The following is a 25,462-nucleotide window of genomic DNA, read 5'->3' on the forward strand; positions in this document are numbered from 1 at the left end:
CACAAATAGAATTTTTACTTGTGCATGTTTGCGTTTCACGGGATGTGATCAACCCAAGTTTGGAACAGGGATCATATTTTCTTACCAGAAATATGGAATGTGATTGCCTCCCATTCAGTAAGGCAACTAGTTTCAACGCTGGTTGTGAAATGTTAGAGAAGGAACCAGGTTTGCATCCTAAGGTCCAATACTGAAAGTTTCCAAATATAGTCAGGCTCTCTGCCTCACCTGTGAAAGTGAAAGGATTATAATTATTTAGGCCCCAATTCATTATGGTACATAGGCATGGGTCTAACTAACTTTAAGCACAAAATTAAACCTACTCTCAAGTTGCTCAAGCAAATTCCTTTCATCTAAAAGTGCTGATTGAAACTAACATTCCTTATTCTCCTCTTTAGAGAGCAGTTTTCAGAAGCAATCAAAATCCTGTTAGTCACCTAAAAGATAATTTGACATCTAAGACCATTTCTATGCTGTTTCTGTAAATGAACCTTCAAGTCATAAGACTCTGTAGCCATCATGCCAGGGAGGATGTAAATCTCAATTAAAATCTGCAGCAGAAAGAATACAATATGTACTTCTATCTTAAATTTGTGCCAGTTACAAGATATTTAATTACTGCCATTGCAAATATTGAAATTTAATTGGATTATATGTGACATTAAATACAGGGAGCCACTCTTAATGCTCATACAGTATTACAATTCCTTTACCAAAGAAACCTAATGGGTTAAGGAATTATTTTATCGCCATATAGCTGTGAAAATATTTTCCACTATCTGAAATACTTATGAAATGTGCTGTATTTTTCATTATTCAAAAAAGTTGCCATCTCTAGATAAATTCCAGATGATTTGAAGAGTTCTTTTGGGCCAATGGGTATCAGGAAGCCAGGGTAGCATTGAGACAGTAGTTCAGTAGGAATAATTCATGGAGAAAGGGTAGTAGTGGCAACGCCAATGAGAAAATAGTTGGATAGTCTGAGCAGTGACATAACTGTGAAAATTAGGCCTGTAAAAGGTTGAGCAATAGCCTAACACTGACAAGCTCTTTGTGGCAGGGACTATATCTTCCTTTGTATTTGTCCAGCACCCAACACAGTGGTCTCAGTTTTGATTTGAACCTAGTGCTACAATAATACAAATGGTAAAGCTAACAGTCTGATCCTTGGGTCTTATGGAGTTAAATAGCATCTTTTAAACATGCAGATGTACCTAACATTTTGAGAGTGAAGAAAGTCAAAGACAGAAAGCTGATCAGGAACTCTATATAGATGTTGCTCCAGGTCATCACATGGTGGCTCACTTCTTCTGAGATGCTGTTCCTGATATTCAAAGTCCAAGAATCAGACTTAAGCTATCTCTGTGCCCCCATACCTGTGGCAGCTGCAAGCAACAATGACAATGTGGTAGGAGTTGTCCAGAGGAAATTCAAATGAGGCTGGAGATAGAGTTCTCATTGGTGCACCCTAGCTGTGGAATTCCATAGCAAAAGTCGTGATCGGCCTGCTACTTTAGAACACAATGCACATAACTTAACTTAGATAACCCACTAAGTCAAGGGCGGAATAGAGAATTTTGGGTACAAATCTATTGTGATTCTTCGCTTTTAAAATACAGACTCATGATTTTATAGTGATGGGTGAATTATAGCACAGCACATAGATAAAACCAAGGTTAATGACCTTAATTGTGACAAACACAAATAACTGATGAGTGTATCAGATTTACATCATCTGTTTAGGTCCACACACTGCATTGGCACATTGCAGCATATTATGACAATGCATGTAGTCTCATTATATTGAACTGAATCTAGAACTGGATAGATAATTCATAATCATTAATGTAGTCTACAAATTGTACTTTTTTTCTATTCCCATATTTTCTGTATATAGATTGTGATTTTCCAAAATGTATCAATTGTTCAAAATTATGTACTATGGAAATTTGTAAATAATTCTCGATGTTCACACCTAAGTCGGGTATTTAATAGTCAGAATGTGACCTGTTTTAACTGGACACACAGAAAACATAATATTTCTCTGGATGTCAAACAACTTCTTAGACCAGACTACCTCTTCTCAACTCCACAATCCAGTACCAATACATTCACTCCCTCCATTCAAAAATCATGATTCAGGCCCTGCAAAAACATGAGATTAGTTTAGATGTCATGAGATGAATTATTATTAATAATAATGATTAATAATTAATACAGTTTGGTTTCATTTTCTTTGCCTTCTGGTTTCTGAGCTGTGAGGGCGTGCTCTACATTTTCCAGGTTTTCTCTGTAAACATGAAGGGTAGGCTAAAAATTTACTTTTTTTTCAAATGAAAACAAGAGTCTCGTGCAACCTCTTGCCATAAACAACTTGGGCTTTATGAAATAAACAGCTAATCACAGGAGTTGGCTGTAGTGTCTCACTAATGGTCTCAGAGAATTCTGCTTCAGCAAGCCTCCACGAGTAAGTCTTGGACTTCGGCAAAGTTCAAGGTGTACACTATAGTGAAGGTTTCTACTTGGCTTTATACTGAGGAAGTCCTTATTTCCCCCTGAAGGAGGAAGTGGTCCACCTGAAGTTGGTCAGAAATTTTCCAGTGCAACTATTTTGTCAGAAAATGCTGGTTCATCAGATCCTAAATTTCTTGTAAAAGCAAGTCAAATTCAGCAAACTTGCAGCCAAGGTTCTGACAGAAACCAGCCTCGTTCCCTGCTAGCTTGCCTGCTGGGGAGCCCCAAAACATGGAAAACCTTGGAGCCTGGGACACCAGGCCTCCAGTATCCATGGGTCCAGGACAGATATGCCACACCAGGGCTTCCAGGCTTCTTGCTGTGGAGCCAGGAGCTTGGCAGGCCTAGAAACCCAGCTCTAACTGTGGCTTGGCTCCCAGGTCAACAGCATGGAGTCTGACAGCCCTACAGCTCTGACTCAAACCAAGGCTTTTAGAATTTCCAGACTCGTTTCCCCAGAGATAAGTTCCTGGAAGTGCAGAGAGACACAGCTCTGGCTAGATCTCTCAGTTTAGTCTCAAGAAAAAAAACAAATTTCAAAATGTGGAAACTCCCCACAACCAGGAAATTCCACGTCAACCAACTCACAGATCCATGTCCCCAACCCAAGCATCTAGGGCAGAGGATTGTTAGTGTGTGGTGGTAGTGGGGTTCTGGAGGTTACCATTATAGAGTACAATGTGTGTGGGAAGTCTGGGGCTGTGGTAGACCAGGTGAATGGAGACATGTCTCTGCTGCACAGAGATCGAGATATTCTTGCCCCAGCTCAGCATCTTGGTAAACCTGGAGAGCCTTTGGTATCCCAGGGTTTCTAATTCAAGTGATTGCCCGGGTCGGTCTAGGGACTCATATATATGTCCACATTGCTCTCCCTCAGGGCTAGCTAGCCAGGCGCCCAGAGAGCCCAATTCAAGCCCCCCTGCAGCTCACACGCCTGCCACTAGCTCTTGCCTAGACTGGAGCTGTGGGCATCGCCCCCCAAGAACTACATCCCCCAGCATGCAGTGGGGCCGGATGGAAAGGGCACCCGAAGTCAGTCTGCTAACTGAGCTCCATGCTGGCCAATCAGCGAGCCGCAGCGGCTGCGCCAATGGTGGGATGGCAGGGGCGGGCCTCCCCGCGCAGCGGCCGTGTGGAGTTTCCAGGCCGGCCCCGCGGAAGGGTGAGGATCGCGGCCGTGGGCCTGGGACCCGGGGGTGCCTGGCGGCCGCTCTACGCTGAGCGCCCGGCCACGGAGCGCGGGCCTGGGCCGGCAGGTGAGGAGCAGCGTGAGCGCCGCGGAGTTCGGTCCAGCCGGCTCCCTGCGGGGCGCTTGGAGCCCTGGTTGGGGTCCCCCCCCGGGGGAGCAGGGCCCGGCCCCCCCCCCCCAATATCCCTGCCCCGCGGAGTTCAGTCGGGACCTTTCCTGCCCGGGAGACGGGCCTGTCCCAGGCAGCGCCCCAGGGAAACGGGTCTGCGCCCTCGCTGCCCTCCAGTCCCTTTGTGAGAGATGGGCCTGTGGCCTCTTCTCTCCCCCCCCCCCCCCCGAGAGATGGGCCTGTGGCTCCTTCCCCTCCCCCCCCGAGAGATGGGCCTGTGGCTCCTTCCCCTCCCCCCCCGAGAGACGGGCTCGTGGCCTCTTCTCTCCCCCCCCCCCGAGAGATGGGCCTGTGGCTCCTTCCCCCCCCCCCCGAGAGATGGGCCTGTGGCTCCTTCCCCTCCCCCCCCGAGAGATGGGCCTGTGGCTCCTTCCCCTCCCCCCCCCCCCCGAGAGATGGGCCTGTGGCTCCTTCCCCTCCCCCCCCCCCCCGAGAGATGGGCCTGTGGCTCCTTCCCCTCCCCCCCCCCCCGAGAGATGGGCCTGTGGCTCCTTCCCCTCCCCCCCCCCCCGAGAGATGGGCCTGTGGCTCCTTCCCCTCCCCCCCCCCGAGAGATGGGCCTGTGGCTCCTTCCCCTCCCTCCCCCCGAGAGATGGGCCTGTGGCTCCTTCCCCTCCCCCCCCCGAGAGATGGGCCTGTGGCTCCTTCCCCTCCCCCCCCCCCCCGAGAGATGGGCCTGTGGCTCCTTCCCCTCCCCCCCCCCCGAGAGATGGGCCTGTGGCTCCTTCCCCTCCCCCCCCCCCGAGAGATGGGCCTGTGGCTCCTTCCCCTCCCCCCCCCCCCGAGAGATGGGCCTGTGGCTCCTTCCCCTCCCCCCCCCCCGAGAGATGGGCCTGTGGCTCCTTCCCCTCCCCCCCCCCCGAGAGATGGGCCTGTGGCTCCTTCCCCTCCCCCCCCCCCCGAGAGATGGGCCTGTGGCTCCTTCCCCTCCCCCCCCCGAGAGATGGGCCTGTGGCTCCTTCCCCTCCCCCCCCCCCGAGAGATGGGCCTGTGGCTCCTTCCCCTCCCCCCCCCCCGAGAGATGGGCCTGTGGCTCCTTCCCCTCCCCCCCCCCGAGAGATGGGCCTGTGGCTCCTTCCCCCCCCCCGAGAGATGGGCCTGTGGCTCCTTCCCCCCCCCCGAGAGATGGGCCTGTGGCTCCTTCCCCCCCCCCCCAGAGATGGGCCTGTGGCTCCTTCCCCTCCCCCCCCCCGAGAGATGGGCCTGTGGCTTCTTCTCCTTCCCCCCCCCCCCCCGAGAGACGGGCCTGTGGCTTCTTCTCCTTCCCCCCCCCCCCCCGAGAGACGGGCTCGTGGCCTCTCCTCTCCCCCCCCCCGAGAGACGGGCCCGTGGCTCCTTCCCCCCCCCCCCCCCCCCGAGAGACGGGCTCGTGGCCTCTCCTCTTCCCCTCCCCCCCCGAGAGACGGGCTCGTGGCCTCTCCTCTTCCCCCCCCCCCCGAGAGACGGGCTCGTGGCCTCTCCTCTTCCCCCCCCCCCCGAGAGACGGGCTCGTGGCCTCTCCTCTTCCCCCCCCCCCCCCGAGAGACGGGCTCGTGGCCTCTCCTCTTCCCCCCCCCCCCCGAGAGACGGGCTCGTGGCCTCTCCTCTTCCCCCCCCCCCGAGAGACGGGCTCGTGGCCTCTCCTCTTCCCCCCCCCCCCGAGAGACGGGCTCGTGGCCTCTCCTCTTCCCCCCCCCCCGAGAGACGGGCTCGTGGCCTCTCCTCTTCCCCCCCCCCCCGAGAGACGGGCCTGTGGCTCCTTCCCCTCCCCCCCCCCGAGAGATGGGCCTGTGGCTCCTTCCCCTCCCCCCACCCCCGAGAGATGGGCCTGTGGCTCCTTCCCACCCCCCCCGAGAGATGGGCCTGTGGCTCCTTCCCACCCCCCACCCCCCGAGAGATGGGCCTGTGGCTCCTTCCCACCCCCCACCCCCCGAGAGATGGGCCTGTGGCTCCTTCCCCCCCCCCCCCCGAGAGATGGGCCTGTGGCTTCTTCTCCTTTCTCCCCCCCCCCCCCCCCCCCCCAGAGATGGGCCTGTGGCCTTTTTTTCTGCTTTCTCTCCCACCCCCCCATGGGCCTTTGGCCTAGTTGCTCTCCAGTTCCTCTGTGAAGGAAGGGCATGTGGCCTTCCTCTTGTTCCATCCTCCTCCGAGATGTGCCTGTTTCCTCCCCCCCCCCTCAAATCTCCAGGTGTACATATTGTTACCTCTGCCCCTTTGCTGCCCATCTTAGAACAAGGCGGGTCTTTGAGATCTGCCCTTTGCATTGTATTTTTCTCAGGGTAAGAATGACATCTGAATGCTGCTTATCATCCCACCCTTATAGAGGAAGAACTCTTATCAGGCCATTGCTCCCATGAACCTTATCTTGCTTTGTCTCTTCTTGATTGCCCTGAGGGAATTGGACCAGTAGGGGTCATTGCTCCCTCCCAGTCTAAATGGAAAGGGGATGTGACCATTGTTCCTTCCTGATCAACTCATGAATTGACTATTTAATCATTATCAGAGTGACAAAGTGGGTGAAGTAATATCTTTTTTTTTTTTTTTTTTTTTTTTTTTTTTTTTTTTTAAACTAAATTCTGCTGGAGAGCAACAAGCTTTAAGCTAACACAGAGCTCATGTTCAGGTATGGAAAATGCAGTAGAGAAGAGGGAGCCAATGGAGGGATTTACAGCGAAAGGTGACATGGTTATAGCAGTTGGATAAGAAAGTTATGTTTGCAGCAGCATTATGAATGGGTATGAGGGGGGGAAAATTGCATGTGTCAGAGCCAGTCAGATTGTTGCAATGCTAAGATGAGAGTTTGGATGACTCACCTTTTGCTGTATAAATGGATAGGCAAGGAAATATTTTGGAGAAAGAATTGGTCATAAAATGGGTAGGCCAAAAGTCGATCTAGGACAGTATCCTGTCTTCCCACAGTGGTCGGTGCCAGGTGCCCCAGGGGAAATGAACAGAACAGGTAATGAAGAAATAATCTATTCCCTGTTGCTCATTCCCAGCTTCTGAGACCCTCTACAGTGTGCTAGGAAAAACTCCCAAGGCTAGAGGGTGATGGGATTTGGGGCGTAAGTGTAGTTTGACATCTGTTTTGGGTGGGTACGGGTCAGTGAGGCATTGCACATTGTTCTTCAGGGAGGGAGTTCTGTGTCCATCTCCGATTCACCTCAGCAAGACACCAGGACACATGGAGGGGGAAGAGGCACAAAGAAGTGTATAACTCAAAGGCAGGGGGCCTCAGCCCAAAAAGTTTGAAAACAGCTCAGGGTAGAGAGAACAGCAGCTAGGGGCTGTATAGGCTGAGGGTGTATCTCAGGGTACAGAGACCGGGTAGGTAGCAGGGATGTTAAACATTTAAAATGTTAACCGGTTAAACACTAGGGTTAAAAAGTTAACCCTGGAAAAACTCCCCACCACCATCTGCGGCATGATGGGCTGGGGCTGGGTGGGGCCAGCCCTGGCTGCTCTGTGCCTGGGTGGGTCTTCTCCAGACCTGGCCGTGCCATGCCCATAGGCAGCAGGGTCCAGTCCTATCTGGGGACAGCATATCAGAGCCAATGGGAACTGCAAGGCTCTGTGGCTACTGATCCTTTAAGTAAACAAGGCAGTGCAGGCCTACTAGTGGCTTTCCCAAAGCAGGCCCATGGCCCGCTTTGGGAAACACTGCTCTAGATCAAAATTAATCAAAAACTCAGTCACTTAAAGTTCATAAATTTGACAGTGAGCATTGTCTGTGTTACTATTGTTCTCAGTAAAAAGAGTATGTTTCTGTGCCAAGAACTCAAATATTCAGTTATGTTCATATCCCAATAGAAAGCTCTCCCAGTTGAACAAAAAACCTAACCCCACCATCAGTATTGAAATATCAGATTCCTCAAGTGCTCTTAAAGTCAGTTTTAGGTACGTACAACTACCACAGCTGTATGAAGAACAATAATGCACTTTATGTAACTAGACATTCCTTTCATACACCGACAATCTGTTAATTTGACAGAACTTCTTTGTTTTGGGTTCCAGAGCAAGTCTATATTGTGCATTTGGTGTCTAGATGACCTGAAAGAAGAGTGCTTGTGCATGTTTACATAAAATGATATGAAATCTTGTCACCGTTTTTTTTTCTGCCAGTTCTTTAACCACAGCTCCTTGTGAAACTAGAGAATTGGAGTATGTAGTGTTTTATTAAAATTCAAAATGGGTTGAGGTGGAGTGCTTGAATTTTGTTTGAAATTTTTCCCAAGTGTTTGGCATTTGTATTAATAGACATGTCCTGGGGTTCATAGGATCAGTGCTATGCCCCAGTTTTTAGCCAGTCACTTGGAGGAACCACTTCAGTAATACAGATCATTCTTCCTTCAAGGTAGGTCACACAGCCTCTTTGCCTCAGAGACTAAGCCTCTGGACTCAAGCATTCTTGCTTCATTTCCTGAGCTTTGCCCAGTTTGGTCATTCTAGGTAGACTGCTGATTAGAGACTCTGCTCTTCAAGGACTAATATACCAAGTGTTAGCAAGTATTTTCAGTGATGCCAGGCAGGGTTTTCAAAAGCGAAAGATTTAATATAGTCAGCTACAATAGAGCATTTAAATTCCTTAAACTAGCATAGAGCAGTGAAATAAAAGATCCATTACTGTATTCTAGCTTGCCAGATGGACTCCACCAGCTAAGCTGTGGTAGATTGCATTTTAGGGCCTATCTCTATTTTACCTTTTGGAGAATGCCAGATGACAACAACCAGACTCTTTCAGAAGCCTACTGTTCATCCCCTGTTGGTAAGCTCTCGCTCTTTTTGTGTCCCAGCAGAGCTATGCTGAGTTCACCTGGTTTGCTGGAATTTCTGTAGTGTTTGGATTCTGTGCTGATCTGTCTCTGTTTGAACCACTCCTTTAATGACCCATTCATTCAACCCCTGGTTTCCTGCACTGTTCCACAATGCATAATATTTTCTGCACCCACCAGCTAGTAAGTGAAAGTGTAGAACGAAGCTGAGATACACTAGGCTTCATAAAAATGACAGAAAATTTCTACTTCATCACAAGGGATATATAAAAAAGTAAAACATTCTAAAAGTCCCTTCTCCCCTCAGCTGAAATGTCAAAACGCTTGACATGTATGAAGTAACTAGTCCACAGAGAGTCACATTTTTCTATCAAAAATAGGGTAGAAGAGTTGCTGTTAATGTAAAAACGAATGATGGAAGAGCCCCATTTTATAACTTCAAATAAAAATAGCCTTTGGGGCTATTTGGCCAGATGGACTCCACTAGCCAAGCTGTAGTAGATAGGTCTCTGTCTGACCCTTTGGAGAATGCCAAATGAGTGCAACCAGCCTCTTCCACTCATTAGTTGCTGAAAGTAATATGTTAATGGTTGTGATGCATCAGTTTTAGCTGTAGTCTACTTTTATCTCCTTCGTTTAACCTAATCCTGGCCCTTATGCAATGCTTATGCAATATCCTCTTGGTGGACCCCAAGGAAACATTGCTCAAGGCAAAGAAGGAGAGACTGTACAGCATCAAAATAATATCTAGTGTTACCAGCAAAGGCACACTAGGAAACAAAATTGTAGACGGAACTTGGTCCTGCCTTGAGGGCGGGGGGCTGGACTCGATGACCTCTCGAGGTCCCTTCCAGTCCTATTATTCTATGATTCTATGAAATTTAATGGGGCCTGCTCTGATTAAATGGTAAAATGCTTTTGTCCCCAGAAGGAGGTCCAACCTGGAAACTACCGTATCTGTCACCGGCGGATTTACCCCCAGTCCCGTTAAATAAACACGGACACGTGTCAGATTGAAATGTAAAAGGTATATTGAAGATGCAGCAAGTAACATCAACACAACACTGAATCGATAATCCAGCCCTTCACCCTCTGAAATAAAAGAAGATAGGAGAGCTATAACTGGCAACAGAATATTATACTTAGTCCGTCAGAGGCAGCTTGATGTTCAGGACCTTCAACCTTTTAGCTTAAGGTAGCTGTCAGGGGAGGAACACTGAGGCGTCCTTGAGGATGTGGGGAGATGCTCGATTTGATAAGTCTCTGCTTGCACAATGGACAAACGCGCAGTTTGTGAGTGATAGTCAGAGTGGTTCTAAGCGCTGTGAGGGCCTTCACCACAGCAGGTGCCGAACGATGTTTGAGGCTCTGTTTCAGTCCCAGTGATGTAGAGGGCAATCAGGTAGCTAAGGCTCACGATGCTGGGCTATCACCACAGTGTGGGCTGAAGCACCCCGAGGATGTCAGGAATGGAATCAGGTAAGTCTGTCAGCTAGACTGGGCCTTCACCACAGTCTTCTCTTGTGACAGGACGTCTCCTTCTCCAGGATGGTGCAAGAAACTGCCAACCTGATCGCTTCAGGATTCTAGATTTTATAGAGTTCAAGGCGGGAAAACTCTAAGGGTCTCTAGTGTAAAACAGGGCGTAGTGCTGGGTGCAAAACTTAGTTGGGTGCAGACTTCCATACTGTGTGCAGCACCATGGTACAGTGTGCACAGCCATGTGATGATTTTGGCAGCAAAAGCTTCTCAGGTTTCCATCTTGAATTGTCCCTCAGTCCACAAACTCCATTTTGATTTACATGGTTTATAGATGTCCATACTGTCCACATGGTGCACTGTTCAGGGTTAACACTAGGAAAGTAGTTCCCACTGAGTAATAATAACGAAATCATTTCCCACCCCCATTACAAACCAGATCACTAGAAAATTTTAGTAAAACCACATGAACAGATGTTTCCTTAGTTAATAGCCTAGGCCAGTGGTTCTCAAACTTTTTGACCCTGGCCCATCCCTCTCAATACAAGCCTTTCTATGGACCTCCAGCCAACCAACCATGATAACAAAATGGGTGCAGAGTAAGGTGGGGTGAGGGGTCTGGCTGGAGGGTATGGTTCAGGAGCGGACTGAGAATGGAAGGTAGAGTGCAGGAATGGACTGAGGATGGAGGGGGTCTGTTTGGGAGGTTTGGGGGTAGGAGATGGCTGAGGGTGGGGTGGGGATTCAGTGAGATGGAGGATGCTGCAGTGGTGTGAGGGTCTGGGCATGCAGGGATGGGGGACGTACCTTGCTCCATGCTTCTTGCTGCTCCCAGGCACCACCTCCTGCTGTTCCCATTAGCTGTGATTCTGACCAGTTGAAGCAGCAGGGACTGCCTGCAAGGGAGGGGTTCCCTGCACTGCAACACCCCCCTCCTTCCCACCCCCCTGTTGAGGGAAGGGAGAATGGCAATACACGGAGCTGCTTCCTTCCCTTGCAAGTCAGATCTGACCTGAAAGGCTTGCCCCAGCGGTACTTCAGCCTTGAGGAGCTGAGGGGTGTGGGACTAGAGTACCAGCAATGGCTTCCTGCTGTGGGGGATGAGCCCCAAGCCCATGGCCCACCTGTAAGACAATCACAGACTAGGGATGTAAATGACTAATTGAGTAGTCGACTACTCGATAAGCATAGGCTTATTGGGTAGTCGAGTGTATTCAACTAGTTACTACCTCTTGCCCACTTGTTGCCTCTGTATCAGGGGCAGATAGGTGGAGGGGAGGGGGAGGAGCAGGAGCTGGTGCGGGGGAAGCCAGCTTAAAAGCCGGTTCCCCCCAGCACCGTCTCCACGGTGTGTGATGTGGGGGACAGCGGCCCCGGGGGTGGCGTGAGCTGGGACTGCTAAGCCCCAGCGTGTGATGCCTCCCGTAGCTAACCCCACTGCAACTCTGCACTGTAAATGTAGTAAGAGCCCACTGGGCTCTTTTAAAGTGCAGAGCTGCAGCAGGAGCACTCCTCATCAACTAATGGAGTAGTTGATGGAAATTCCATCAACTACTCAATTAGTTAATTAACTGATACTGAACATCCCTATCTCAGATCACACTTGAAGAGCCGCTGGCCTAGGCACTAGTCTTTCAAAAGTAATGCATGTGCTTAAGTATTACAAACCAAGTAATCCCATACTATGAACAGTCCCCTTTAAGTGCATATGTCTTTGAGGGATAAGGATCATAATTCTTCACAATTAACTTTCCCTCCACCGCCCTCTTCCTTGTTGCAACAAGAAGAAATCAAATTTAAAATTGTCTTTGGAAGTGCTCATGAAGGCAATAAAATTGAGACTGGCAGTAGTTGCTATTGATCAGTGGTCTATGTTGCTGGGCAGTTGCAGATGCTTCAGCGATAAGGGGTTTTTTATGTTTTAAAAAGACTAGGCTGGTAGAATTTCATTTTTTATAACATCAACCAGTAATACTGATGTTTGTTCTTATGCATTTTTTATTGTTGATCTATTTTCACAGTTGCAGAAAATATGGGGAGGGAGATTGGTCCCAGGATATGAGAGGCAAGCTGGGTATGATAATTTTTTGGGAGTAACTTTTGTTGGTGAGAGACAAGCTTTTGAGCTAGGACAGAGCTTTTCTCAGGTCAGGGAAACCTATTAAAAATGTCATGGATAAACAATTTTTTTCAATCTTTACTTAGCATAAAGCAGTCTGATGCATATTTAAGGGCCATTTGAAGTCAAGTGGCCTGTTAACATCCCTTTAGTCAAATGGGTGGCTTGTTAACCCCCTCTAATTATCATTTTTCTATGACTTTATAGAAAACAAGTAGGGACTGCTTTGTTTTACCCACACAGTTATCAGGGCAGTTAGTGCATTGGAATGGGTACACCACATGTGATATGTGTGCATAGGACTATGAATCTTGGAAAGGTGTCTGGTGAAGGTGCCTCTTTGAGTTTGTATGTTGTGGTTTGTGAGGAGCTTGCTTCTGCTACTGAGCTTTGAGTGACTGAGAGGTTTGGAGGGTGGAAGAGGTGGTTCAGGAATGATTTCTCTCCAGATTAAGTACGGGTTGTAGTTACACTTACTTGAGTTCTAGCATAGTGTGTTAGGTGATCACTAGAGGTATGTGGTTGGAGGATTTTTATTTTTAATAAAGCAGGTTTTTTTCTCTGTATATTTGGATGATTTTTTGGGGGCTGCATTTACTTCTCTAATAGCATTATTGATTATCCTTGGAGCATATTCTGTTATATCTGAGTGCCTGGCAGTAGATATTAGATTTCTTAATGTGCTTTGTATGATTACTGGATTTATGAAGGTAGGTGTAGTAGTCAGTGGATTTCTTGTATATAATTGGGGAGTTGAATGAACTCTCACAAGAAAATAAGACTAACACTCTGTCACTTGTTACTCCCCTGTAAATCAAAAGCATTCACTCTATACCAACCTCTGAGTCTTCATCCTCAAGGGAAATCTGCACAATCCTTTCAAAAGACAAGCCTGGGAGCTGAAATTGATAACTTTGCTAGACACTAAAAATCGTGGACTTAATAGAGACATTAAGTTTATGGCCTCTTACAAGAAGCTATAACCCACTAACACTTCTGCTCCCGTAAGTTTGCCCCCTCCCCCCCTGCTTTCCTTTCCTCTTTAGGACTGCAGGAATGTTAATGGGCCACTTCAACTTAAATGTTCCCTTGAAATACCTGTTAAATACAGGTTGGACCTTCATGTCTCACACCCCGGGACCCGGCTGGTCCCGAACACAGGAATTTGCCATCCCAGGGGAGGTCCCCTGACACCGGCCTCCCAGGCACCCATTGACTCTGCTTCTGGCCCCAGCCAGCTCCCATTGTCTTCAGCTGTCTGTGCTGCTGGCCATGGCTGGACCCCTCAAGCCCTGGAATTCCCAGCTGTGCCGCTTGAGGCCCCTGCCGCGGGGCTTGCTGTGCCACTGGAGTTCCCGTCACTGCCTGAGCCCCCTGCCACAGGGCTTTTAGCCACGCTGCAGGGTTCCTTGACCCGCCTGAGCCCCTGCCATGCTCCTGACTATCGCCAGGGGCTCATACAAAGCTGCTCCCTCTAGCTATGTGCTACCGGTAGAACCCTAAGTTCTCCCTAAATAGCACATTGCTACAGGGAGCAGCTCTGTACAAACCACTGGAGCTCCCCACACGGCCTGAGCCCTTCCCATGGGACTCCTGGCTGTGCCAATGGCACCCCAGTGCAGGCAGACTACTTGCTGCGGGGTACTTAAGCCGCCAAAGCTCCCTACTGCAAGACTCCCGGCCACATTGCAGGATTCCCTGTGCCGCCTGATCCCTCTGGCGCTGTGGCCTCCCTACCCATGGGATATCTGGTCCAGGAACATCTGTGGTCCTGCCTACCACGGTTGTTGCCAGACCAGAGAGTCCCAGTTTAGGGAATTACACTTTCATATCTCTGTTTAGAGTAACTACAGATTGTAACTTTCTACATGATTAACTAGTGAGCATAGGCGTACAGATTAACCTTCATGGCTCTCTTTCCCCACTACCTCATACTGCTGCCTCTGTATGAGAGGCAGCAGCATGTCGGGAAGAGGGCAGATGGGAGCCGGTACATGCGGGCAGCTAGTTTAAAAGTTGGCTTCTGATGTGCAGTTGCTTCCCGGGAGCTGACTGCCACCCTGTATCTAACCGCTGAAATTTTCAGTGGTTATACATTTACTTAAGTACATTTTAACATACCTAATACTAAACATTCTGCTTCACCTTGTATTTAGCTGGGATGCTCTGTGTACCTTTCCTAGTTCTGAGGACTTCTATGTAGCTCAAAAGCTTTTTCTCTTCATCAACAGAGTTGGTCCGATAAAAGAGGGTACCTCACTGTGACGCAGTGTACCAATACCTCAGTGAGGCTGGAGGGGTTAACATGGCCCAGCTGACTGAGAGCACCCCACCCCCACAGCCCTGGAGGCTGGCTATAAAAGCCTCTGGAGCTGCTCAGTCTGGGCTGACTGCCATAGGAGAAGGGGGTGCTGCAGGAGCTCCTGGGGAGGAGGCTCAGCCAGACCAAGTAGTAGCAGCCAAGCTGAGAGGGACTGCAATAAAAGCTTCCAGACCAGAGTGTGAAGATGGCAAAGGCTTCTTATAAGGACTAGGTAGGAAGTAACCCAGGGTGGGGAATTGCTCCTCGAGGACTTGGTGTGTTGAAGTGGAATTGCTTGCAGAGCTAGCAGCAGATAGAGTCCTGGGCTGGGACCTGGTGGAGAGGGAGGGTCCAGGTTCCCCCAACCTTTCCCAGGTACACCCACATGTGGGAGCTTTATCTATTATATAGTAACACTGTGGCTGTTGGGCTATATTGTATACTACAGAGTATATGGTCTCTGAGGCCATTGGGCCGTATTGTGTATAGACTCTCTGGCTGCTGGCATGTTCTACCCTGAATACAGGGGGATTGCATGTTGACTAAGGCTGCTGGACTGTGTCAATTCTGTGGCTGCTAGGCTGAGTTACCCTGGATGCAAATGTTTAGACATCGGCTGATACGCCACTCTATCTTGAACAGGAGTCCAAGGGGCTGCAGCGGACTTTTCCCACTCTGTCTGGTGCGTGGACAAGGTACCCCTTGACACTCGCCTACCTTTTCTTTCTAATATCAGTAGATGTGGAGACTCAGGCTACGCCTACAGTGGGAAGGTTTGATGATGAAAGTGCTGTCGACATGTGAAAGTCACCAAAAATGAAAACCGGTCAAACGAGTTTTTCTATTGCCCATTGTTGGCATTTCATGGCCACATTGCTAACATGCTGTTGACAGTGCAAAGCAGTATGGGTAAGCATCAGTGTAACCTTCAGCTGCTAAGCACTGTGGGAACACTCAACATAGCGCAATGCATGTTGGGAATATGAGAAAATATTCTATCAGCCACCTCTTTGCTTGCCAGCACTCCATAGGCTTCAGTCTTACTTTCACGTCTCTTGAATGACAATCCTTGCTACAAACTCCAGCATCTGCTGTAAGAAATCATGGCTCTCGCAATTCTCTCCCATGTTGTGATCAGTGTGCTTAAGTCATCATGCCTTGCAGCACAGCTACTTCTGTATTTGATGTTTGGATAGAGAAAGTTGCATGTGCAGCCATGGATGCTGATGTGTGGGTGTGCAGGGGGAGCTGCTGTGAAAATACTTCTTTATCTGTTGACAGTGGCACCTCTGGTATTGGTTGCGCTGCATCTGGAGAAGATTCTTCAGTGTCTATTTTGGTCTTTTGTGAGCAGTAGCATGCACTTACCAATTTGTGTTTTTACTTCAATCTCAATAGATCTTTTCTCCTCTCTTCTGTGCTCGAAGCATTGAATGACATAACACGTCATTGAATGGCTCTTCTCTGTCTTCCTGGGTTTTTTCCTTAGCTCTTTGCTGGTGAATGCGCTAAGGATGTTAGAGCACTTATCTGACTAATCGTGTAGTCAAACAACTACACAATTAGTTGATAAGTGGGTTGCTCTGCAGAGTCACAGCCAGGGCACCTCCCGGAGCCGGCTCAAGCTGAGACTGATCATTCCTAGCCCGTGCGGGCTCTTTACCACTTCAGCTCTGCATTTTAAATGTTGTAAGAGCTGCCAGGAAGGGTTTGGGAGTGTCATACCACAATGGTGGGGAAATGGCAATTCTGCCATGGAATCTCCAGGAGAAAATTGATAAGTACATCAGACAAAGCTTCGACACCATCTCCCAGCAAGTGTCTGTTGATATCTGTGTGCACATGGATGCTCTGGGCATAACGCAGACCCGAGAAGGACTTAGCCAGGTCCCAGAGAGACAGCTTCTGTTCATCCTGTGCCGTTCCCTCCCTCCTTGATTGCAAGAGTAGCTTTCTCCCCTGGCTGCACTAGAACAACTAAATGTCCTGCATGGCCTCTTCTCCTCCCCCCATCTATACTACTGCATCTTAGCACGCTCCCTCCTTTGGCTGCAATAGATCAATTTTGCGCTCTGCATGGCCCCCAACCATACCACCTATATCGCTGCCTGTGTCTCTTCCCTTGCTTCGTACTCCTTACACAGTTGCTGAGAGTCCTCAAAACATTGGGACTTGAGACCAGTTCCTCACTGCCTGAGACACTGGTTGCCACCCGATTGACTCTAAGCCCTTCATCCATTTCCGCCTCTTCATCAATAACTCATGTCTCTCGGACACGTGTTTCTGATGACTCTACTATGGAAAGTATTATGGGAAGTATCCACACTCCCCTTGGGTGTGGACATGAGGTCCCCACTGTTGGCAAAGGCGATTTATTAAATATAGGGCCTGATTTGGAATGGTGGTATAATGCCTTTGTTTCAGAAGAGGGTTCGCCCTGGAACCTGCCATATCTAATCACTGGCAGATTTTACGGATTCAAATAAAAACGGACTCACTTTCAAATTTAACAGGAGTGTATTGTAAAAACACAAAAGGTGAAACACTACAATCAATAACAATGATGATTGGTTCAATAACAATGAACCAATACTGAACTACTCCAGCCCCTCTCCCTCTGATAAAACAGGAGATAGCAAAGATAACCATAGGCTACCAGTGGAATACTGTACTCAGTCAGAGGTCCGATGGAACAGAAGCAGGTGCTCAGGACCTTCTACCCTATGGCTATGGACAGCCGTAGGGGAGGAACTCTGAGGAGTCCTTAGGCGTGTAAACCTCAGCAGTGTTAGAGCAGGTCAGGCAAGGTAAACGAACAGTTCAGTCTTTGCTTAATTGCTGCCTTGGCGATAGAAAACAAAGCTGCTCGGTAATCACGAAGCTGTTCCGGTGCTGCCGAGGGCCTTCTCCACAGCAACAAGCTTCACTTCGTGTAATTGATGTCCAATGACTTGGGACGCAGGTAGCTATGGACTCACTTGTGTTGGGCAGTTGCCACAACAGTGGGTCCAAGCACCCTGATGGTGGCAGTGGGATGAGGTCTGTCTGTAACTTGAGATGGTCCCTGCCTTCACCACTGCTCCTAGGTACAGCAAGTGACTCTCCTCCGGGGTGTGATGATGAACTGCCAACCTGATCCTCTCAGGAATCAGTGTATTTATGAGTTCAAAGGTGGGAAAAGAGCTTGTCTACTTGTGTAGACAAGTAGAAGGACGTGTGCAGATTTCCGTGCCCTGTGCACATAATTGGTGCTATGTGCACAACCACAGTGCTGTGTGCAAAGATGTTTAGGCGGCAATGTCTCTGTCACTCGTGACCGGTTCCCTTCCAAAACCCTGACTCCATTTTGAGTTTACCAACTATGTCTTACCACCAGCCAGGATTGCATCCAGTTCTTTATAGAAATGGCATGTTTTGGATGCAGCACCGGACTGGCTGTTGGCCTCCTTTGCCTTATGGTATATCTGCTGGAGTTGCTCAATCTTAACTCTGCATTTCCATCTCACTCACTCTTTCTGAGACAGGGCTTTTGAAATGTGGCCTTGTGTCCCGGTTCCTATGGGTCACGTACTCAGAACCCCATGGGTTGCCTACCACTGCTTTATAACCTTTAAAACACAAATTGTCAGCATGTCAAAATATACAAATAAATAGTCTTAAATAAAACTCCAGTAAGATCAAAAGCTACATTTTTCTTTCTTTGCCTATTTACAAATTTCAACTATTAGTATAAACATTTTTCTATTAGTTTGTGTGTGAATAGTGAAATTAAGCCAGGTTAAAAAAAATCGAATCTTTCTGAACTTAAAAATAATACAGCATAATGATCACTTTGGCAATAATAGGCCCGTAGAGAGAACTGATAGTCTGTCATGCATTGTGAGCATTAACATCAATTATGAATTTTCATCATATCTAATATTAAATATTGGAATGAAAGTCTAATTTTTTTAAGTTCTTTGCTATGACAGTCCCATGGGTAATATATGCAGTCTCCTAAACTTACTTTTTCAGTTTTTTTCAGCTTTGAGCCAAAAGTCAGAGAATGGGTGACGGGTTGGATCCCTCAATTATTACCTGTTCTGTTCATTCCCTCTTGGGGCACTTGGCATTGGCCATGTTGGAAAATTGGATACTCCATGCATATGGACTACATATAAGCTTTCTTGGCCCTTAGTTAAAGACACGCTGTTGAACTTTTCTCTCAACTGTTTGTTTTAGGAATTGGTGTAAACATATTTGTTAAATAAAACAGACTTTTATATGGAATTTGGATTAAAAAAAAACCCTCTCTTCAATTAATCAGGTTTCATTTTCATGGATTTTCTGATGTCATTAATTAACCTCTGACCTTGGTAATCCATTAGTCTTCCAGGACAGATAAGGCTTGAGCTTCTCTTCATCATCAAGCAGCAAAATTGTGCACAAATGAGCTCTTCATTTTAGTGAGTCACTTTTGCTCTAGCGAGGGGGAGGCCACAGTTCTCAGAGAGACCATTCAGATTGTCTTGAGAGCCTAATAAAAAAGGACTCAGAAATGGCTTTTTGAATATGTGCAAGGTATATATAGGATTGAGTGCTCCACTCCCTCTGGCAAACTGAGAAAAGCCAGTTGCAACTTTTACTATGCTATCTGCACTTTGACCACTTCATAACCATGCCAATCACAACTGTTTAGGTCTGACTGCCCCGGATAATTCTCCATTATATTCAACTGCCTTGCCTTCGGTGGAACTGTTTTTGACACGGGCTATAGTTGGGTAGAGATGTCATGAAGAGCCTGCCTTTCCCTGTGCTCAAAAAGCAACGTACTTAAGTGTCACGGGGGAGAGTGCGTGAAAAAACAGAAAAGGAGAGAAGGTGACATACATTGGAGGAGGCAGTAGGGAAAATGGTATTAGTGAGATTCTGTTTCAAATGTAGAAGATACTTGTAAGCAAAAACAATCTTTTAGGCTCAGAGCAGAAAACTTGTTCTTTCTTCTTCCTAACCTTTCCTGTAACTGAAATAGCTAAAGAGGTTTCAGACATTCAGACTTTCTGTAAATGAGTCATCTCTGGATTAAAACCAAGCACAGAAAGTTGTAGCCCCAACGAATATTTTTTCTCAATATTGTGAGAAAAAAATGGGATCGTAATCATGTGTAGGGTTTGCTTCTGTTAAGTGTTAAAAGCTATATACTGCTAATTTGTGTTGAGAACTTCATCAAATAAGTCACTTAACAAAAAATTAACCTTTGTTTCTTGTTAGCAGTGCTTCTCCACTTTATTTTGAATTTGTGTAGCACTGGTAAAGAACTAAAGATGAATCATAAATGATGCAATTTTATCCTTAATTGTAAGGCTCTGGTATTTGAATCAAGGTTGTGTAGGGGGAGGAAAAAAGATGTCACCCAATGTGAAGAAGGCACCATTAAACATAACAGGAAACTATGAGCTTATGCAACTGTTTTTATGTTTGTCGTTCTGTAAATCACAAATTTGCAGAGTAAAATGTATGCAATAGCATTCTTAGTAATAATGAGTTAGAGAGATTTTTATTTTCTGGTTTTCCTGAAGAATGTTTCAGAAGAAAATATATTTAAATTGCTTATGAGTGCATATTTGGAAGTCTTTGCTAATTTCTGTCTATCTATTCAAATAGTTACATTTAAACAATTAGTCATAAAAGAAGAGGCACTTAGGCCTCGTTTATACTTGCCCGGAGATGGACATTCCAGCGATTAATCTTCTGCAGTCGATTTAGTGGATCTAGTAAGCACCCACTAAATGAAATGCTGACAACGCCCTTGTCAACTTGGATACCCCACAGGGTTACGAGGAGTAAGGGAAGTTGACAGGAGTGTTTATCCTGGGGCGGCTTCACTATGGGGTGCTTGACAAAACTTGGGTTTAAGGTATGCTGACTCCAGATACGCAATTTTCATAGCTGGAGTTGTGCATCTTATGTCAAATTCCTAGAGTAGTGTAAATCTGGACATGGAAGCCTGAATAATTGCAGAGTAGGACATCAGAAGAAAGCGAGCCACTGGACTCCAAACTGACCTTTGCAGGTATTACAGAAATGGATGAAGATATTTAAAATTGGTGTAATTAAGACTTAACAAAATACATTCAGGATAGGGTTTTGGAACTCTGCATCTCCCCCACCCTCCGGCAGTAAATTTTTAGCACACTGGCAAGCAGCCCGGTTCAGTCTCAGCTTGTGCTGGGTCCATGACCTACCCCTGCTGTAGCTCTGCATTTATAGTGTTTTAAGAGCTGAGCGAAAGGCATCCCAGCTTCGTTCTGGTTTGTGCTGGGTCCAGGAGCTCAGCCGCCCCCTCCCCGCCCTCGGACAGGCAGCAGAGACAGCAGCATGGGGCAACGGGCAGCCCATACATGTGGGGAGTTGGTTTTTAAACTGTCTCCCCAGCTCCTGCCTGGCACCCCATGCTGCTGCCTCTGATACAGAGGCAGCAGTGCAGAGTGGGGCCAGAATGCATTGGCTGCTGGCCCCATCCCTGGGGACTATAAGGGATAAGAATTCATGAGGTTATTCGACTATTCAATTAATCGATATTTAATGTCCCTAGAGTGCACTGGCTGATGGCTCCGTCCTCTGTAATTATACATAGTTGAATTAGCTAGGATGTACCCTATGATCCAGATGAAAATTTGCCATCATGTCCTGCACATGCCTGAAAGCCTTCCTGATTTCCTCTATGCTTATCATACAGACATCAAGGCCTTCTGGATCAAGTAAGGGCCTTGAAGGCCCAGAATCAAGGTCCTGAGCTTAATGGTGCAAATTAGTATCAGTTTAGCTTGTTTCACATAACTGTGATGCAGTGCCTTTTCTTATTACTAGAAGAACAATAACTGAACTAGGGATGTTAAATAGCTACTAATTTGCTAGTCAAGTAGTCGATGGAAGTTCCATTGACTACTCAACTAGTTGATAAGCACTTCCATGTTCCACCTTTGAAATGTACAAACGCCCCAGCAGGGGGCTCTTTTACATTTCAGAGCAGAAGCGCCCGTGTGGAACCCAGAGTCAGCAGGACTTCTCACTGGCCCTGGGCTCCATGCCATGTTCTAACTTTGAACTGCACAAGAGCCACAGTGGAGGCTCTTCTGCATTTCAAAGTGGAACTGCCCATGTAGAGCCTGGAATCAGTGGGGGACTGAGTCCCCCGCTGACCCCAAGCTCCATGCTGTGCCTTCTCTTTGAAATGTAGAAGAGCCCTGGCCAGGGACTCTAGTACATTTCAAAGCTGGCACACAGCTTGGAGTCCGGGATCAGCTGGGGAGCTGAGCCTGGGCTCCAAGCAGTGCTGCCGCTTTGAAATGCCATGTGGAGCCTGGGGTCCACTGGGGACTCCCCAGTTGACTCTGGGCTCTATGCAGCGCTGCTGCTTTTAAGTACCTCCTTCTTCCCTTCTCCCCACCCTCCCTTGCTGCCTCTATCTGATAGAATCAGTGGGAGGGAAGGGGGAGCGACTAGTCGACTATCCTGTTGACTATCGGATAAGCATTTGCTTATCCAGTAGTTGACTAGTCCTTTACATCCCTAATCTGAACTGCTGTCAAGCTATCAGGATATTTTGGGACAGGTAAACTTTGTCAGATAAGTTCAGACCCCTTTATTCCAGGGATATTAGCTATCATAGAATACTAGGACTGGAAGGGACCTCGAGAGGTCATCGAGTCCAGTCCCATGCCCTCATGGCAGGGCCAAATACTGTCTAGACCATCCTGATAGACATTTATCTAACCTACTCTTACATATCTCCAGAGATGGGGATTCTACAACCTCCCTGGGCAATTTATTCCAGTGTTTGACCACCCTGACAGTTAGGAACTTTTTCCTAATGTCCAACCTAAACCTCCCTTGCTGCAGTTTAAGCCCGTGTAATTGACTAGTGTAACTGCATGAAATCTTAGTGGTTACATGACTGTTTAATAGTCCCTGGTGGTAGGGATGCGTATTGGCTCCAGCCTACTCATTTCACCTTCCGTGCTGCTCCCTCTCTATCAGAGGCAGTAGTGTGGGGGTAGTGGAGGCAGGCCGATCTGGTGCTCGTGGGGAACTGGCTTTTAAGTTAGCGCCTCATAGGCACTGGCTCCCACTTACCCCCTCTCCCTCCTTTGCTGCCTCTGATAGAGGCATGGGGTGTTGGGGGGAATGTGTGTAGTCAACGAAATTAACCAATAAACCCAGGCTTATCAACACGATGACATCCCTGCTTCATTCCAGCAACGGGCAGAGGAGCCGTGTAGTCATCTTTACAGACAAAAGTGGTGTTTAGCTCTGACGTTAAGACACACATTTAAGTTAATAGAATTTTAGATTTTGTTATGGAATCTGTTACCCTATTTAGGGATCCCGGAATGCCTTAGCTTGCAATCTGTTAAATGTGTGTGTCTACTTCTTTTTTTAAGCCAGGAGGTTTAGCCACCCTGAGATACTATTTTTAAAACATAAGAAGAGGTATATTATCTTTTCCACCTAAAAAACAGTAGCTTTTCATGTTTGAGGGTAAGCCATTCATTCTTTGCTTCTTTAAGCTGCAACTTTTGTGTTCCATTTTGAGGTTTTTTTGGAGACCACTACATGCAACTCTTCAGTTTCCTTATATTTGAATCTGGAGATGGGTATCTCTTGGATAAAAGATAATTACTTGTGTGTAATTTTTGCTCACTGAAGATGGTCTGTTTTGGTTTAATAGTCACCAACCCTGATTCCTCCTCCAAGTTTTAGTTTTTCTGTAATTTGTATTTACACATAATTGGCTCCTTCTAGGAGTTACTACCTCTTGTTTAAAAGGAAACCTCATTTGTACCTTTAGGTACTTTCCCAATACAATAATAAACTAACTTTGAATTGTAGGTGTTGGGAGTAGGACAGCATAGCAAGTGTTTGAGGCATACCTTTGGATGCCTTGGAGGCTCATCAAAACTATGGGAGTTCCTGACTGGTCTCACACAGGAATCATTGACTCGAGAAGGGGGATTCATAGAGAAAGCTGTACTTAAAAGAGCAAGAATTACAGGTAGGTAACTTTTTTCTCCTTTTCTTTATAGGTTTGGAAGAACAGCCTTCTAAGATGCTGAAAAATCTGGATTTTTAATTATATACTACTTTAAAGAAATATAAGGCGTTGAAGAGTGAAGCTGCCTCACAGTTTATTTTATGGTATCTGTTCCTCTTTTTTTCTGTATTTAATATCAAAGAAAGACCATGAGCACAGTAAGTATTTTTTAATGAAATAACTGTGTAGCTGGTTATCTAGTCCATTATTATTTTTAGACTTATGGCCATTTTAGACTTGCACCATTTGAAAACATAATGGGTGTGTGTAGACTGGCCAATTTTTCTGGTAAATCAGCCGCTTTTCCGGAAAAACTTGCCAGCTGTCTACACTGGCCGCTTGAATTTCCACAAAAGCATTGACTTCCTACTGGTAGAAATGATTGCTTCTTGTGGAAATACTATTCTGCTCCTGTTCAGGCAAAAGTCCCTTTTGCGCAAAGCTTTTGCGCAAAAGGGCCAGTGTAGACAGCTCAGATTTGTTTTCCGCAAAAAAGCCCCAATCGCGAAAATGGCGATCAGGGATTTTTTGAGGAAAAGCGCATCTAGATTGGCATGGACGCTTTTCCGCAAAAAGTGCTTTTGCGGAAAAGCATCCGTGCCAATCTAGACGCTCTGTTCCGAAAATGCTTTTAACGGAAATCTTTTCCATTAAAAGCATTTCCGGAAAATCATGCCAGTCTAGACGTAGCCAATGTGTGGTGTGAACGACCTGGAGAAAATGGAGATTGTAATAAAAGTAAATTAAGGTGCAATGTAATCCCATATTGGAATAGTCCTGCTTTTGCCCAAACTAACTGAAGGTATTGGAATCTCCAATTGATGCAGTTGTGACCTACGCCTTGTGATCACCAGTGATCACATGAAGCCATCTTTCCTGCTTGGCCCAACTAGTAAGAAGCATTGTGGTGTGCCTTTACTTTGGAATTTACAGTTCAGATATTGAAATGAATTCATACAAAGAAGTGTATGTTTTAGTCTTTGAAGTAGAATGTTAAATACTACTGTAAAGGTCTGTGCTAATACTAGCTTTAAAAAACATTCTTTTTACTCGTAGACTCAAAGAAAACGTCGTGGAAGAGCCATTAATTCTAGACAAACGCAAAAACGAAACAGACTAGTAGCTTCAGTTACAGAAATGGCTTCAGAAGCAGAGCCAATAGAACTTGAAGAAAGTGGTAAGTTTAAAAAAAGGGGTGGGGTGGATTTGCTTTTGCATTTTTGGGAGCCTAAATGCATAGGTGTATTAGGGATTTGTGGGGCCTCTTTTTTCCACCCTTTGTCTACAGTCTCTCTTGTCCCCTGCCCTGCTTCTCTTCCCCCTTCCAAACTCTCTAGCACTCCTGCTGGGGAAATAGGGTCAGAGCATGGGGACTTGCCCTGTCCCCCCTTCAGCACTCCTGCTAGAGAGATGGATTGGGTTGTGGGGGCTTCACTTGACGCTCCTATCACAGTGCAAGAGTCTTTTATAATCTTCTTGATATCTATTTAGGCCCTCTGCCACATATTGGAGGAGGTTGTTAGACTTTGTAAGACAGTAAGCAGCAGCGCCTCTACATAGTGACAGTTTTGCACCTTCTCTTATTTGACAGTGCATTTGAAAGTTCTTGGGGGACCTTGCTGAAAGGAGTATGATGGTGGGAAAGTTCCTAGGTATCATAGAATAAAATAATGTAGAAAACTTGTTTCTCTAAGAGTATTCAATTAATACATGAAACTAGTGGTACTTGCCTCACACAATATGTAAGACTATGAGGAGGGTGTTTGTGTGTATGGAATGGGCGAGAAAAAAAACTTCTGCAGTTTCTCTGTTGCTGCAAATGAAGACGTGTGCTAGTAATATTGACTCTATTAGCATTTTAATGAG

At 46.8% G+C, this 25,462-nt stretch overlaps 1 protein-coding gene across 1 annotated transcript in view; it reads left to right on the forward strand.

Moving 5' to 3' along the window:
* The first annotated feature begins 3,613 nt into the window (after positions 1 to 3,613).
* Positions 3,614 to 25,462, forward strand: part of RNF4 (ring finger protein 4) — a 34,086-nt gene continuing 12,237 nt past the window's right edge. Inside the window, exons 1-3 of the mRNA XM_089777779.1 lie at positions 3,614 to 3,770; positions 23,589 to 23,754; positions 24,653 to 24,773. Of these exons, the coding sequence (XP_089633905.1) occupies positions 23,746 to 23,754; positions 24,653 to 24,773 (130 nt within the window). The 5' untranslated portion in view covers positions 3,614 to 3,770; positions 23,589 to 23,745. The remainder of the gene's footprint in view (positions 3,771 to 23,588; positions 23,755 to 24,652; positions 24,774 to 25,462) is intronic.

This window comes from Pelodiscus sinensis, chromosome 4 (genome assembly GCF_052426305.1).
Source record: "Pelodiscus sinensis isolate ZL-2025 chromosome 4, ASM5242630v1, whole genome shotgun sequence".
In the NCBI taxonomy this organism is placed as follows: domain Eukaryota; kingdom Metazoa; phylum Chordata; order Testudines; family Trionychidae; genus Pelodiscus; species Pelodiscus sinensis.